Source organism: Haliotis asinina, chromosome 15, assembly GCF_037392515.1.
Source record: "Haliotis asinina isolate JCU_RB_2024 chromosome 15, JCU_Hal_asi_v2, whole genome shotgun sequence".
Lineage (NCBI taxonomy): Eukaryota > Metazoa > Mollusca > Gastropoda > Lepetellida > Haliotidae > Haliotis > Haliotis asinina.
Window position 1 is genome coordinate 9,409,465 of NC_090294.1, and position 17,367 is coordinate 9,426,831.

At 40.7% G+C, this 17,367-nt stretch overlaps 2 protein-coding genes across 2 annotated transcripts in view; both read right to left on the minus strand.

Annotated features, from left to right (window-relative positions):
- LOC137265805 (QRFP-like peptide receptor) overlaps window positions 1–17,367 on the minus strand; it is a 56,968-nt gene that overhangs the window by 19,914 nt on the left and 19,687 nt on the right. The gene's annotated exons all lie outside the window — the stretch shown is intronic.
- LOC137266278 (uncharacterized protein PF3D7_1120600-like) lies at window positions 4,158–15,961 on the minus strand. The gene is made up of 3 exons (XM_067801768.1): window positions 15,725–15,961; window positions 15,442–15,603; window positions 4,158–4,232 (listed from the first exon to the last, which is right to left on the minus strand). The coding sequence occupies exons 1-3, from the start codon at window positions 15,959–15,961 to the stop codon at window positions 4,158–4,160; spliced, it is 474 nt and encodes a 157-aa protein (XP_067657869.1).

Sequence of the window (17,367 nt, forward strand, 5' to 3'; positions counted from 1 at the left end):
CCCAGGACGGTTTGATTCCATTAGCCGTCCTGTCGTCTCAAGAACTCAATCAAATTATCTAACTACGATAAAGACCTCCTAGGACTCCTCGATTCTCTTGACGTACAAAGACAAATGATGTCTCTTGTGCTGTAACTTAATGTGTTGAAATGTGAACCAGTGTCTCTTACATGGATGTATCTCGAGATCCGCCATCACATGAAGTCTAAGCAATAGTACTGCCAGGTTAGCAGGGTTCACGACAGCGAAGTCTTCATTTCACCCATGTGTCATAAGAGGATGTATTCTTTCAATACGCTGGTATAATCTTTACAAAGTCGGTGACCAGGAAATGTGTCTATGCTAATTCTGCGTTTTATTGAATACCAAATTAACAGGCAAGCTGATACTATTCCAGGGGCATTCAGTCTTTACTTCTATCGCAGACCATCTGTTTAAGCCGGTGTCATTATTCTACAGAAGCCACAGGGCTTACTGGAAGCAATATCTTCCGACCTAATACCAATGACTCTGGAAGTAATCTGGCCTCAGTGTATACACTGACCATTTCATACAGAACACATTCAGTAGGACCTTGTTCTAGAGAGCATCTTTGATCCTTCAAGAAGCCTTATCCAAACAAAACGGCCATTTCTGTCTGTAGGCAAGGAGGATAACAGAGTATTGGTATGTCATGCTAAACGATTTCTCATTGTGTCGGACTTGTTACAGAATTTGGATAAGATGTTCCTTTGTCATCACAGAATTTGCTCTTGTTATGGAGAGTCTCCCCGAGAGTGATCTGATATCAAATGTACTCCACCAAAGTAGGACATCGAGGGAGATATCCCAGAATTGCCATATTGCGAGTTTCTAGAAAGAGTTGTATGACACTAATGAACAAATTACAACCCGATAGAGAGGTACTTAAAAATAGTGAGCCTCACCAGGACGGTGACAATGACATAGATGCAGCTGTTTTTAAGTTTTATGATTGTTGATCTTCAATAAATGCATCACAAACTTCAGGAAACAAGATATGCAGGAAACATTACGTGTGTTTGATGTAGGCAGAAGTCAAACTTATTTATCAAAATGCAAAGAGCTGTATGAAACTACAATCGCTTGTCAAAGGTCATGTTTATTGAAAGAGCCTGTTTTGGGGACACTACTCAACCCCTTCCAGATGGCTTCACCATAAGAGCATCACTGATTCTAATGTTTTTACTATTCATACATGATGCCAAGGGTTTAAACTAAATATTGAATTGTCACATAAGTGTCAGCTCCCAATATATTGTGAACAATGCCATCTTGAATATCTTTGTGAAAGATCAAAGTATAAATGTCCTTAAAAAGCAACCTCTGTCTAAATCTAAATCAAGCAATTCAAATTCAATACCATTCTGAGTATATTTTATATGATATTTTCTGAGTATATACCATTATCCAAGGGTACCAAATGACATATCGTTTTCATTTTCTGCAATTATAATACAAATATTACACCCCAGTGTGTTGTGATGACGCATATCTCGTGAACCACAGTTTGGACGGTGTGCATACTTCTGACGTCTGCTGAAAACATGATGATTCGTGAAGGACATTACACAGCCTTTCGGCATGGCCACTATATGTAGTGCATTTCATTGATTAAAGTTGGAAGTATGTTAATTTTCCGTTTGAGCCCGATTTCGTAAAACCTGATTTTGGATCAACCATTCCTGCACACTTGTCGCTGACCATAGACGCAATGAGCAAGCTCGATTGTCAGTATTTAGGGTTTGTTGCCACCTGTTCCTTTGTCCGCTAAACACAGTCATTGGCTACTGATTGGATACTGCACGCTGCCTCACGAGAGTACCTCGAAGACGCTCCAAGTGTTGAAGACTCCGCATCACCAGTTCATACACAAACATTGGGCAGTTTGGTAGCCTAGTGGTTAAAGCGTTCGTTCGTCAAGCCGAAGATGCCGGTTTGAGTCCCAACAGTGGTGTATTGTATGAAGCCTATTTCTGGTGACCCCTGCCGTGATATTGCTCCAACATTGGTAAAATCATACTCATTCACATGTAAACACGACCGTAAGCAGAATCGTGACAATTGACAAGAATCGTCCTCAGAGATAATAATATGCATTGATAATAATAAGGAGAATATATATAACATATATAATATATATTCCAGACTAGATATCTTGATCGAAGCGCACAATTTGATCATTTTACCCCTGATAACCCACGCTACCTGGCAAATGCTAGATGCATAATAGTTAATATTATTATAAGTGTCAAAATTTCGAACGAAACCCGTGCACGTGTTTTGTGCAACTGCAGTAATATTCTGACCGCGTCATGTTTCTGAAAGGTTCAGGTGAGTGAAAACATCGATTTCAGCAAATACTTGGTGTATCCACAGCCATATCCTGACTTTGATTATAACAATCTTGCTTATTGTAAACTTTCATGCTAAGCAAACTGTTCCCAATTGTTCGGAAATCAATCGGCAATAGTGTAATCAATGGATTAAAGGAAAGCCAATAAGAGAAGAAACCGTTGTTTCCAAATCCGAATTCGACTTGATCATTTATCATTGATTTGAAAAACAACTCTTTTTAAATTCCTTAAGATGAATGTCTTTGTCCATGGCATGACGGAGAAGACCCATGATTAGCGTGTGTTTACAGTTTTCCTTGGGACAACATGAAAGCTTTGACACTTTCTGTTCTCTTTGAAATTATAGATCAACATTCGGTTTGTGAGATATGACAGAACGTAACAGTTCATGTCTTTATGTTGAAACGTTCTCATTGTGTATGAAACTTCAATCATACACGAGAGCCGTGTAGAACATTTGTACGACCCCTACTTGTGCGATAAACGTTTGCAATGAAAATATTAGCGAATTTTATTTGCATTCCATAAAGTTTACTTTGAACCGAATAATGCGTGTCTGCCAAAGATATTATTCAATATTGCGAACACGGATTTTATCGGCGTTAATCCCTATGTACTCAAACATCTGTGGATTGATATCATGAAATAACATCAGTAAACAAAGCGCGAAGTCCTTGTTTCAATGACAGCTAGATTGTCGTGTGGTCTGTTTGATGGGGCATTTGAACAGGGGGCCTGTAGAGAGGTGTTAAATTTGCTTTTATCCTGCCTGGCGCTTGGTTTTATTATCATAGATAAAACAAGGATTGGGACATTCATGTTCAGAGAACCTAACACATGGACGTGCACACACGCACACACGCACGTAGTCGCGGACGCTCACACGCACACACACAGATGCTCACAATAGCACACAGTCGTGATAATAGAGGGAATTTTGGGAAGACATCTAACATACATGGTAACAATTATTTCATAGGACAGGACATCCAGTGTGTGTCGTGGTATTTGGACGAAAACGAAACACATGTTGTCATGGCCATGGTATAGGATGAGAAGAAGACATGTATTGTACGTGGTATTGGGACAAAGGCAAGATACGTACATCTAGAGAAAAGCTCAGAACAAGTTCAGTTTGGACCACAATACGTTTTTTTAAAAAATATTCTGTTGAAATATAAAATTTCAAAGAGCCTCGTGAGCTGTTTCTCACATCCATATCCAGTTCTCCTAAATATAGCCCTTCAGACGTACACTTTTTATGAAAATTGCTGTCTCCAAGCTGAGATATATATTCTTTGAGCTCAGAGGTGCTGACACCGATATCGTGAGCGGTCCATGAGTGCTTAGAAGGTATAATTAGATGCAGCTGCAGAAAGGAACAAAACCTAGATGTTTCTGTGACACTGATGTGTGTCAGTGTTAATAGCGCCCTCTGGCGAGAGAAACTTCTTGAGTAATATTTTGAAAGGCTTCCCGGTACTCCAATAATGGTAGAGAACACATGTAGCCAGGCAGATGAACATATGCATTGCGATGTCAGATTTTCGTTTTCATACGTCCGCCTGCACCATGACCTTATTCCGTACATGTATGACAAAAAATATATAATGCAATTATTAACATGCCAATTCATACCTTAATTTGCGATCCTCTATAACTGTGTGGGTGATTTGGGTGATAGGATTCAGTTTTACGCCGCTTTTAGCAATATTCCAGCAATATCACGACTAGAGAAGCCAGAAATGGCCTTCACACATTGTGTGAAATCGGACCCAAATCTTAGACGTGACTGGCGAACTCTTTGACCTCAAGGCTACCCCACCGCCCCTGATCGCCTGTAAAGTTGTCCTTCCTCTGTAACATAGACATATCCTGTTTACTTGTGTAGGCATGTAGGTTTTGAGGAAAGAGGCTGAGTGACATTGGGTTAGTGTACGGGTACAGTAAACTAGATTCCTATTCCTCTGATAATACATCATGACCTCGTTGATGCTAATCTGGTCCTGTATCGTCTTGCAAGCCTTGGCGTAATGTGCAATATTTTGATTTTATCCGTCATACGCCAGTGAAACTTTGAGAACTGAGTTGACTGCATCTGTGTGTCCATGGCACTTGCCGTAGGGTCGGTCTCCAGTTGCACGAGGCATACGACGATTTGCAATTCAAAGACTCACAGAACATTGAGCTGTTGAAAAAATGATCATGGTACGTTGTTTTGCTTGGATAAAGGTTTTGGGGGCAATAGTTCTTAGAGAGATGCAGTAATTGGCACAAGTCGATGGTGGCTTGATATGATGTTGCTTGCCAAACTACCCCGACCTATATCTTAAAGCTAGAAATGCTTCATTATGGCTTTCCATGGTTCTGATCATTCTGCTGGCATGGCCAGATTGATGGCTGTACTGGTCAGCTTGCTGACCAGATCAGCTGTCCGAATAAACAAACAAAAAAAAAACCCCAAAAAACCCCCACCCCCCCAAAAAAACAAAACAAAACAACAACAACAACAACAACAACAACAAAACAAAAACAAAAACAAAAACACTTTAAAGTTGACATTAATTGTTACGCTGACGCTCAGCCTTAGGGACTATTCGGCCCAGAGTTATAATGCCCAGATTATTCCTATTAAAGCTATGAAAAATTATTTCGGATTATGAGACACATGCACACCAACAGACTGACAGAAACAAACGTGGACGCACGAAAACTATTTCCTTGAACGCAATGTCAAACCACGTTTTACCTCGTAGACCACACGGCAATGCTCTTAGTGAAAGAGAGTGATTTTAGTTTGATGCCACAACTAGTAATGCTCAAGCTACATGGCGTAGGTCTGTAAATTATTGAGTCTGGACCAGACGATCCAGTGATCAACAAGATGCGCATCGATCTACGCAACTGGGATGTAATGGCCTGTGTCAACCAAGTCAGCGAGTCTGACCATCCGCCTCTTACAAGAAACAGCTGCACGTGTGGCTAATTGCAATGTGTGGCTGATACATGTATTGATGGTAGTACATATGGGCGGTATTGGGATATATCTGATCAAAGGAGCACCATCGTCGTAATGCCAATGTCGTATGGATATACTCATGGATTGGCCGATTAACAGCGCATCCTGGCTCTATATCTGTTGACAGATGATGCTATAGCCTTGCTATGATTAAATGCTGACGTGGCCTGTCTCTGCCATGTACCTATTGACATTTCCGACCAATATTCAGCACACCGCATTCACTGACTGACATGTCAGTCACAGATATGACATCCAGGATGGCAAGAGTCCATTAGACGTCTTGTGTCAAGTATCGGCTGTCGTCTCAAGAGCTCAGTCAGTTTATCTAACTACGACAATGACCTAATAGGACTCCTCGATTCTCTCGACATACAAAGACGAAATAATGTCTTTTGTGTCCTACGTTAACGTGTCTAAATGTGAATCATGTAATTGTTTCTCATGGTCCGCCATTACATGAGGTCCCGGTATTAACACTGCCAGTTTAGCAGAGCTCATGACAAGGAAGTCTTCATATCGTCCTCATGTCATAAGAGTACATATTCTTCCATTACGCTGGTATAATCTTTACAAAGTCGGTGACCAGGAAATGTGTCTATGCTAATTCTGCGTTTTATTGAATGCCAAGTAACAAGCAGACTGATGCTATTCCAGGGGCCTCCAATCTTTACTTCCATCTCAGACCATCTGTTTATGCCGGTGTCATTATTCTACAGAAGCCACAGGGCTTACTGGAAGCAATATCTTCCGACCTAATACCAATGACTCTGGAAGTAGTCTGGCCTCAGTGTATATACTGACCATTTCATACAGGACATATTCAGTAGGAATTGTTCTAGAGAGCATCTTTGATCCTTCAAGAAGCCTTATCCAAACACAACGGCCATTTTGGTCTGTAGGCAAGGAGGACAACAATGTATTGGTATTTCATGTTAAACGATTTCTCATTGTGTCGCACTTGTCATAGAATTTGGACAAGATGTTCCTTTGTCATCACAGAATTTGCTCTTGTTATAGAGAATCTCCCCCGAGAGCGATTTGATCAAATGTGCTCTACCAAAGTAGGTCATACAGGGAGATAACTCAGAATTGCCATATTGTTAAGGGATGCGAGTTTCTAGAAAGAGCTGTATGATATTAATGAACTTGTTACGACCGTTAATGCAGTATGACAATTGAGGCCAAGAACCTCCAAGGACTATGCAGGTAAGATTGGAAATTTGATCAACTTGCTATTTTTCAATCAGTAGTACGATTTGTCAAACTTTCATTCAAGACACGAGACATGTGAATCTCTTTATGGCGATATGGCAGACAGGCTATCATTTTCGCCATGGTCCATTCATACAATTTCCACTGCGAGTTAGCCTTTAAAGCCAACTGATATGTTTCGATGGAAACCCGAGAATGGTTTTGACGCATATAATTTGTCCACGAAGCATGGCTTTCAGTTGAGTGATAATGGGCCCGAACGGGTGAGCATTGACACCTGGTGTTCATGGAGTTCTGACATACACAACGACGTTCCACACACCTTCCAGCACAGTGTGCCAGTATGATGTACAGAAACAGGTGTGAACCATCCATGCACAAAGGTGTGACAGCCCAAACTATAACCGATCTGTTGCACAATCTGTCTTGAAGTCTCACGTTGACGTGCACTTCGATGTCATCTGACAAGACCACTCGTGTTTAGGAAGGGAGCAGGGACTAATTTGCAATGTTGACAGTTAATCACCGACGATTACCCCTATTTCCGAATTTTTCATGAGGTCTCAGGTTGACGGTTGCTTGACATTCACCTCGTCGTCGGCTAGCACGACCTCTCATGTTTATAGGAAGTACAAAGTAAACAGAGACAAATATGCAATATTTCCACTTCATCACCAACGATTCCCCATTTTCGACTGTGTGCACACCACTGATGTCTGTTGGGAATATGGTGATTTGAAAAGGACATCATCATACTTGAACGTCGAGCAGGTGCATAAAGTGGATGCAGACGATTACTAGGCTTCTGACCCATATCTAGTCCAGTTAAATGATTTAAGTTGTTGATTTGCCGTTTGAACTCGATTTTGAACCTGTTTTCGGATAAACCACTCTTAGACGCAATAAACGGGGTGGTTAAAGCGTTCGTTCGTCATGCTCCGGGTTCGATTCCCTTCATGGATGGAATGTTTCAAGCTCATTTCTGGTATCCTTGTCGTGATATTGCTGGAGTATTGCTAAAACCATACGCACTCCTCATACAGAAACGTCAGCAAAGATAACATGGATCTTTAAAAGTGTAAACACCACGAATAACACACCTTGTGCAGTGCTTCTGCATGCGGTGTTGTGCAGTGTGGGTTTTTACAGATGCAAACATTTTGGCCTACTAGCTTGTTTGGCTTGACCTGGTCAAATGAATACAAATGCATTTCGTTACCATGTCACAAGTGGTTGGATCTGTTATTGTGAAGGGGTGCACCTTTGTCAGTTGATCGTCAACATGTCCGAACAGTTGAGATAAGGCATCCGTTTAACATTCTCTGCTCCCTATTTAATGATGTTAACTTCACCTGCGTTTTGTGCAAACTGACCTACCGGGACACGCATGTGTACAGCAGCACAGATCAAGCTGAGCAAGCTACAGGAAGTTAGTCGTCAACACTTATAGTTATTCCTAATCGTTAAAACGTCACAACGTTGTAACGTATGATTCCCTACATGTTTTGAAGTATATATATGGCAGCAAATCAACAAACATTAGGAATTCCGAGACAAGGTGTCCTCTTATTGAAATTCTGTTCTCATGATTCCGCTTTGAGGGAAAATGTTTCATTATATATCTATGTATATCCTATTTCCAATGAAATTTCTGAACAAACCTAAAACTTCGTTGACTGAAGTGTTTAGCAACTTTCATTTAAGTGTATCATTGCTGGCAACAACAGATGGCGCCTGCAGTTTATTTAAGGGGGCGTAACGTGTAATTCTAGATCCGTTGCTGTATCTGCAGTTTGTCTGAGATCGGGAAGGTAGTATTATATGGACTGGAGTCAGTTCGGATCGACATTTAAACACAAGAACTACGAAAATAACACAAACGGCGCCTGAAAGCCCAAACCTTTTAACTGCATTCATATATGTAAATGTTCACAACAAAGGAAGTGGTTTCCTGCACCTTTAGAGTCTGAAATAACACGATTAATCTTTTCCCGCTATTTTACAATTCCGAAGTTTATTATATACCAAGATCACTTATGTACACACATTTGACGACAACAGACCCGTCCTCGTTTCTAGGGTTGAACCAGACCAGTGGACTCTATAATTTTATAATTTAGCCACAAATTTTCAAGTTTCCCCTTGAAAATAGTTCATTAAAGTGATGAACGATCTTGGTTACTCAGTACCGTTATCATAATCTAATACAGTCAGCATTATAATTAGGGGCTTAACGATTGGCAGACCGATGCTACAGTCATACTGCCCCAATACTCTCTCCAAGTTTTTATCTTGTGTTGTTGTGCTTGCATTTTTAGATATTTCTCGTTTCATATTCATGCATGTATATGAGGTACATGTATCTATCTGTGCCCTCTACATAGAACAATGAATAAATGAATGAAATTTATCTAATATCCGAGTCTAATACAAGCTTTACAGTTTCGTTTTTCACATGACAGTAGTCTCTAATGGTTTCTCTTTTTATACTTTTCTCTCAAGCACCTGATACACTATTTAATAGGGGTGACTTCCGGTGTCATGTAGCTAAAGACGTAATTTCATTCCCTCCTGTTGATTGTAAGCTTAGCTTAACTGTATTGAGGGCAAATGTTGGCTCTTTGCAGAAGAAAGTAACAGTTTCCGCTCCCACTGGTGGCCCAGGCATCGAATATCGCCGCTAATTGCTGTCAAAAGTTGCGTCTTTTGGGCCTACAAGGATCTGAGGATCATGGACCCGAATATTATATCTACCATGATTGAGATGCTTTGTCTTTGAACGTCAAGACTAGTACCACTTTGGGATTTAGACGTATATTTCAAAAACGTGTTCAAAGCAGCGTTGAAGCGCACTCAGTCCTTACCAGCACTCGGAAACAGTGCTGTCGGGAAGTGAGTATTTATTTATCTCATGAGACTCTTGCTGAATGGAGATTTTCGTGATACGTTATCCATGCCATAAGTTAGATTCATGTATATATAAGGTCATCGAAGATGACTTTGTGGCCATCAGTGATCGTCAGTGTTCATGGATGTTCCTGATTGTCTTGATAACATCGACCACGTTATTGGTTATCTGTGTCAAACGGCATCCAACAACATAAGGTCATCCGTGGTTGATGAATACTATCAATGTGGCCCGAATCCTTTTCTAAATGCAATCACAACGCCTCTGTAGAGACGAAAGCCTGTGAAAGGTTACCTTATAGGAGGAGGATATTTCATCAATGACATTACGACAAAGGCTCACAAACGGTTACAATCGTGCTTTAGAACCAAAGACCAACTTTTCTTGGAATTCCATAATGACTCTGAATCTAAGACAACCGAATCTTCCCTCTGATGACTCCATTGCCTGTACAGTACGTGTCACCAGTTCACAATATGTCTAAGGCCTCTGAGGCATACAGACACACACAGTATGTCGATCGCTACCAATCCAATTACTATGTCTATACATAGAACACTGGTAATAGTGAAAGCTGCTTCTATTTACACAGTAATCCTTCTTTAAGGAGACAGACAGACGAATGCCACAACTACAGCTGAATCATTGCTAGTTTGCGACTTCTTAAACGCCAACAATTACAACATGTCAGACTTAATCGTGTCTCAAGATATCAAGGCTAGCTAAATGAACGTGTACATATTTGTCTGACCTGTCGTCTTATCTCAAAGTTTGTGTGCACGATTTGTTTGCTGCTGGGATTTTATAGTAGTGGACTGTGGTTTTAAGCCTCTTTTAGCATTAATCGATCAAAATCATCCCTTCAAGACATACATTACCTTCTTTTAAAGAGGCACCGAGCAAATGTGTTTCGACCCAAACCTCTGATTTCTTTCTAGGTTAGATGGTTTCTCCAGGGACTCATGTTTGTCTCAAGAGACAAATAAAATGGTTCGGAGAGTTTGACTCAGCTACTGCAGTGGACGTTGATCATCTCAACCACTGGTTTACCTTATCAATAACTGGTTATATACAGGTCAGCCACCGTTTGGAAGCTCGGATAAAGATCAGAGGAAGCCTTTATTCAATCAGTTTGAATATTCCACCATCTCCCGGACAATCATGGTCCTCCGTGGAGTGTGTAATTGGGGAAGTGTTATGTGACAACGGACGCTGAACGAAATAGATTTTACTGTGATATTTTAAGACCCCAACTCCAAAACCTAACATTGATTACATTTAACCCGCTCATGAGCTGAAAGGTAGGGTTTTATAAGCAGAACATTCATAAGCTGAAACAAATGTGCTGTGAAATTACATTGGTTAAGTAGTGTATTATCCATCTCAACGTTGTCTCAACTCGCTTAGTTCTCTCATATACCAATCCAAATCGGAGACATAGCAACATTAACAATCAACACACATTGTGGAGAACCTACCAGTCATTTTAAGTTATGATCCTGCTAGCGTCTACATGTAGGTTTCAAAAACCACGTTATAGTCAAAACACGCCAGAATGTCATGTGAAGATTTTTCTCCCTTGACAGAGTGAGTGAGTGAGTGAGTGAGTGAGTACGGGTTTACGCCACATTTAGCAAGGTCCCAGCAATATCACGACGGGGGACCCCTAGAAATGAGCTTTGGACACTACATCAATGTGGGAAATCGAACCTGGGACTTCGACGTGACGAGTGAAAGCTTTAACCACTTGGGTACCCCATCGCCCCGTCTCTGTGACAGAGCGCTAAGGTGGTCCATTCATCAAAGACTCCTCGTTTCTCTTTGCAGTATTGTTCCTGAAGCATGTCGGTATGGCCATTACTACCACACCAGTCACATTACTGTCAACGCATGCTGCTTGTTGAGGTGTAAGGACGTGATATGGGCCCTGATGAAGGGCAGTATTGTTCTAATGCTAAACCATGGCTGTTACACCATCCCTTGTAGTACCGTGGTTCTAATGATAGCATTGCTTGTCCTCATTCTCGGCCTCACAGGACGGCCTCGTCGTCTCAGGCACCACATTTTGCCGCGTAGGGTTGCGTGTCTTAGACATGGTAAGCCCCTGTCTTCAATATCATGTCCGGTAAATGTCTATGACTCGGATACTTGGAAAATGTAGTACAAAGGGACGATGAAAGACGACACACTAACTCTTATCCATAATTGGTACCATGCTAAGTTTGCCATATTTATCACAGCGGTCTACTTACATTGGTAGATCAGGGGCTACAAGGTCTGACTGAAACATGTGCATTGGCATAAGTCAGAAGTTTCAGAAAGTTGGCCATGTTCGTCTTTAGCAGTGAAACTACGTATGGTGGATTAACTTTCCAGACAACCATGGCCTACATTGTCTCTGCCACAGGAGCCAGTAACATCTTCCACGTACAGTTATGTCATTGCACATTTGACACTTTGAGATCAATGGATCTTACACTTGAAACGACCCTTTGTCCCTTTCTGGGACAAATAGCAAGGGAAGGTGTTTATTGATTATTATAATTTTTTATGGAGTAATTTGAAAAACCCTTGAACACGTCACCGGAGTCGCACTTTTTCAAAACCATTCATCAGTGCCACTCTTCTTTTGTATACACTCTAAAGGTTCAGTTTAATAAATACCGTCACGTACATTTGCCAACGCAATTAACGTTCATACGAATCAAGAGTACAGAAGCTGACAGTGACTGTTGGAGTAATAGTATATTTTCATTAGTCTTCATAAATGTTATTCTTAAATTATAGAGTCCTCAGATCCTCTAAAGAAAAACAATATCATATTTATGAGCTATTTATGATTTACTTCGAAACATGTGGACATCTTTCGTAACAATTACTGAGATCAATATATTTTAACACACTTGTAATGTGTCTGTGCAGGGAGAGTTGATCCATATCCACAAGCTTGTTATTTATTGGCACGGTGGTATATTTTTACAAAGCATTGGTAATTATGCTTGCTTGTAGACAAACATTTGATTTAAGTATTAATAACCCTTAATAAAGTTATCCCCAAAAGGCAACTGAGTCTGGTTTCTCTGGAGAAATCAAGACATTCTCTTTAAGCCTCTTACATAAAATATTATGGTAACATTAAAGTACTTTAGAGTGTTTGGTTCTTTGAAAACCCCGACTTCAGTGTTTTCCGTGGGTTAACATATAACAAGAACGCTTTCACGTCTTTATTTATGCTCCCGTAACGTTAAGAAATATTATTATACTCTTCGGAATATAATCGTGGCAATATCCTTTCCATCTGTGTTCATATCCATGCCCATTGTTGATCAAAACCTGTAGTCATAGGAGCCTTGCTGACGTCTATTTATAACAAATGGATTCGTGATTAGTAGCTGTGTGGATGAGCGTATGATAATATGCATTGCCAATTATTAAAATGGCCCAGAAGGCAGGCCCCCAAAATGGTGAAGATGTGGTGCACTTCTGGCGTCCGTATGGGATGTGATTTGTCACAATCTGGAATGATTTAGCTTTGATTTATAGACGGTTGTCATCAGCTACCGTGCAGGGGCCCTTTTAAGGTGCAACATGTCATGTCAGTTATGACAATATTTAACCGCTAGCTGGATGATTGACAACATTTCATCGAAATAGTAGTTTTGGAATGCCCAGATCATGATTTAAAATTATGGACAATGATATTATATATATGATCATGGCTAGTTTGGTAAAGTCAATTTTAATAGAAAGGGCATTGGATGAGAAGAAAGAGTTGAACTTTACAAATTAAGAGTAATTTTTCCAAAGCGACACTTTTTCCAATCCAGCAATATCATTTGAAGATCATATATACCTTTGGTTGGTACTATATGCATGAACAATTATTACAAGTAAACAAAAGTTGTTACTTTGTAACAGCTGCGTGCTTTACATAACATCAACGATAACAAATATGTCGAGGATACTATTGGGCACAAATCACATCACATTATAGAAAGCTCCTAAATGCATAATTCTATTATAAAGACATCTTTCGTTGCTTTTTAAAGAATGATGAGTGAGTATTGTCATCATAACGCAAGTAACATCTCCTTCATGACAATTCGTATTTATTGCTTTAATAGGCATAGTGTATACCCAGTTGACATGTTCGTCAATGTCAACAATGTCAAGGTCACGGGAACTTGTACACATCAGGTTCAAACTCTTGCAGCTACACCTTTATCTTGAATAGCCCCAGCCCATACACATGCAACAAACAATCCTAACAAACAATCAAACATATGGAAAATAATGCCATGAATGGGTTACACACATTCAATATTGGATTTAGCAACAGTTTTTTGTAATGTGGCAGAGATTCAGAAATATAGGTATGGTCTTAAAAAAAGAAGAATATGAGGGGTATGTTTGAATCACCGGGTGTGAAAAACCTTGGAGTCAACTTTGTGTGCAGACTCTTTCAGTGTTGTAACAACCCCCACTGTGCAGTACATAACCCTGTGCACTTAAAAGAACCCACGAATCCTGTGGTAGATGACCAGATGGTGGCCACACGAATACCTGTAAACACCTAGTTACGGGTACAGCAACGTGCAGTAAACATGGACAAAGTTCTGAGACTATCTGTCCAAGTCCACCCAGCTCTGAATGGGTGCCTCGTAAGGATGGGGAAGTCACATTAACTCTGTGCGCCTGGTAGGCTGCAAGAGTTCTAGGGTCCCTAGGGAGTTGAGATTGAAAATACTATTTGGCGTTGTGGTGGACATCCAGTGATCGAGGGGAAAAGAAAGCGCCCGTGAGCAGTTGAATTAACTGGATATCTATACTATAGTATAGTATTATAAACGTGAGTGAGTGAGTTTAGTTTTACGCCACACTCAGCAAAATTCCAGCCATATGGCGGCGGTCTGTAAATAATCGAATCTGGACCACACAATCCAGTGACCAACAGTGACCAACACATGAGCATCGATCTGCGCAAATGGGAAACGATGACATGTATCAACCAAGTCAGCGAGCCTGACCATTCGATCCCGTTAGTCGCCTCTTACGACAAGCATAGTGGCCATGGCAAGCACGGGGTGCTGAAGGCCTATTCTACCCCGGGACCTTCACGGGTCAGTATTATATATAGCGTAAGCCTCTGAAAATGAGAAATTGTAACAGGAATATAGAACTCTGTACATACTGAATTAGCCCCAGTGAGCTCGGAGATTCAGAAGGAGTTTGGGCCTAGACTGGCTCCCTATTAAACTATTGCATTACACGAAGGGGTGGGGCCGAAAGGCTAGAGTGAGAGTATGTGTTTTTTACAAGGAGGTAAACGCATTAAGAAAAACACTCCTTGTCATATTAACTTTCGTACTTCCGAAAGCAAAAACACTGTATATAGATCTGTGCTAGTCATTCATTTAGAACACGCTCTGCTGATCACATGTGGTGCCTTCATAATTTCTTTGGGAACAATTCAGTTAATTACAGCCGACTTGGTAGTCTTCATCAAGGTGAGGTCTGTCAATATATTAGAACGGACGTTGTATTGTCGACGTTCATCAGTTGATGAAGACAGCGACCCAAGTAAGCCAATTGCATGAAGCGATAACTGTTATCAATTCATTAACGCTCTGCTTGAAGGACAACGTAGTCATACGACGTACTGAAATCGGGAAATGAATGTCTTTTAGTATCCATATAGTCGAGGTCAACCAATGCTGTCAATATGTATGCACGATTTTAAGGTTTTCAGGGCAAACTCTGATTTTAAAGCATCTTTCAACGCATAATGCTATGTACCTGTTTTTGTTGCTGTCTACCTGTTTGATGTTTCCCAACTGTTTGATGTTGCCCACATGTTTGATGCTGTCTACCTGCCTGATTTTCCCCAACTGTTCGATGTTACCCATTTGGTTTATGTTACCCACCTGTTTGATGGTGTCTACCTGTTTGATGCTGACCACATGTTTGATGCTGCCCACTCGTTTGATGCTGCCTACCTGTTTGGTATTGTCTACTTGATTGATGTTTACCAACTGTTTGATGCTGCACACGTGTTCGATGTTGCCCCTCTGTTTGACGTTGCCCATCTGTTTCATATAACAACTGTTTGATGTTACCCACATGTTTGATATTGTCTACGTGTTTGATGTTCCCCATCTGTTTGGTGTTGTTCATCTGTTTGATGTCCACCTATTTGATATGTCCCACTTGTTTGATGTTGTCTAAGTGTTTGCTGTTGTCCATCTGTTTGATGTTCACCTGTTTGATGTTTACCAACTGTCTGATGTTGCCTACGTGTTTGATGTTGCCCCTCTGTTTGATGCTGTCCACTTGGTTGATGTTTACCAACTGTTTGATGTTGCCCGCCTGTAAGAAGTTGCCAATCTCTTTGATGGAAACCAACCCCTTTTTCATGCTGCCCATTTGTTTGATGTTGCCTAACATGTGCGGATCTTTGTTTCTTAAGTTCAAATGGCAGGAATGTATTTCTTGACAAGAAAGTGTCATCACTGTTCTTATCTTGTTAATGCTCTATTACCTCAGCTGCCTCTTATACAAGATGCAGCGGAGGTTTTGTAATGGGATCACCGAACATATTACTCCCGCGGTTTTCTTAATGCATTGTGATCATGCCTGGTTTATCGCATGGATTAAGTGATATAGCTGAAAATATGATTGTTATAGCAGTGCTATTCCGAGTCAGCTTCACATGTAACTACCCGGATCTATCTTACGTCACATCCACACTATCTACACAGATAATCTGTGTCATGCGTTATTCACCAGATGAATGATAAAATCAGTATACAAACAGAGCATTGATATTGTTATGAATTAAACATAAAAAGCTTATCACTGAAAAAGAGAAAATGTATCACACATTATGATATGATCAGTATTTCCGTCACTCTGCTCTGCTAAACTAATCTTCTCCACGTGGCAGTATATCATATCAAGTACATATACCTTAAAGACTTGGAGCTTTCATTTTCTTTATCATCATGTGAGTGGATGAGATGTTTTTTTACATAGATTTGGCCAGATGTCATTTTGTGTCATCATCGTGCACGGCGAACCTTGTCTCAGTTAGGTTGTAGACGTCCATGGACATCGGTAAATAGAACCGCCAAATCCCTTTGCACATCTGGAGGAAATCGCTGGTAAAGCTGAGACGAATGCACACTTCCGACGACATCATGAGTAAGTGTGTGTTCGTGTGTTTGTTCCAAGCCGCATTCAGCAATAGTTCAGCTGTATGCCGAGGTTTTGTAATTGATCGAATAAATCGGTGATTGACATCATGACAGTGTTTATTAATCTCTCTCAAACAGGACTTAGCCCTATTGCTCACATGGAACTACTACTAGGGGAACGTATGGTACAATTCACATTAATCACTAGTATCGGAAATGATTCTTGTCGCTCATGCGTCAAATTTTAAAGGCAGACTATCACACACGTTCGACAACATTTCAGCCTGTGCACTCACTTAAGCTTCCCATCGATGCTATAATATACCTACTATCCCTTACGACCTGCCTGAAATAGATAATTGAACCCTCGAGACAGAGAGCGTCCAAACAGAGAACACTTGCAATATATGGAACGTAAACAATTGCTCCGTACATCGAAAGGTGTACGTCTGTGATTTGGAGACGAAATGAAGACTCTTGTAGCCATGTGTTCTCTGTGGGTTTACAGTGTGATTATATCTGATACTAGTATATAACGGAGCGGTCGGGTAGCCTAGTTGTTCGCACGTCATGCTGAAGACCTGGGGTCAGTTCCGTCATTCGCAGAATGTGTGAAGTTAATTTCTGGTTTTCCTCGCCATGACACTCCTGGAATAT

Excerpts from the sequence above, each read along its gene's own strand:
- LOC137266278 (XM_067801768.1), bottom strand. The coding sequence starts at position 15,961 with ATGTTAGGCAACATCAAACAAATGGGCAGCATGAAAAAGGGGTTGGTT. Across the intron at positions 15,604-15,724 it reads ACTTAGACAACATCAAACAA|ATGGGCAACGTCAAACAGAG; the intron begins GTGGGACATATC and ends TATATGAAACAG. Across the intron at positions 4,233-15,441 it reads AGGTAGACACCATCAAACAG|AGGAAGGACAACTTTACAGG; the intron begins GTGGGTAACATA and ends TCTATGTTACAG.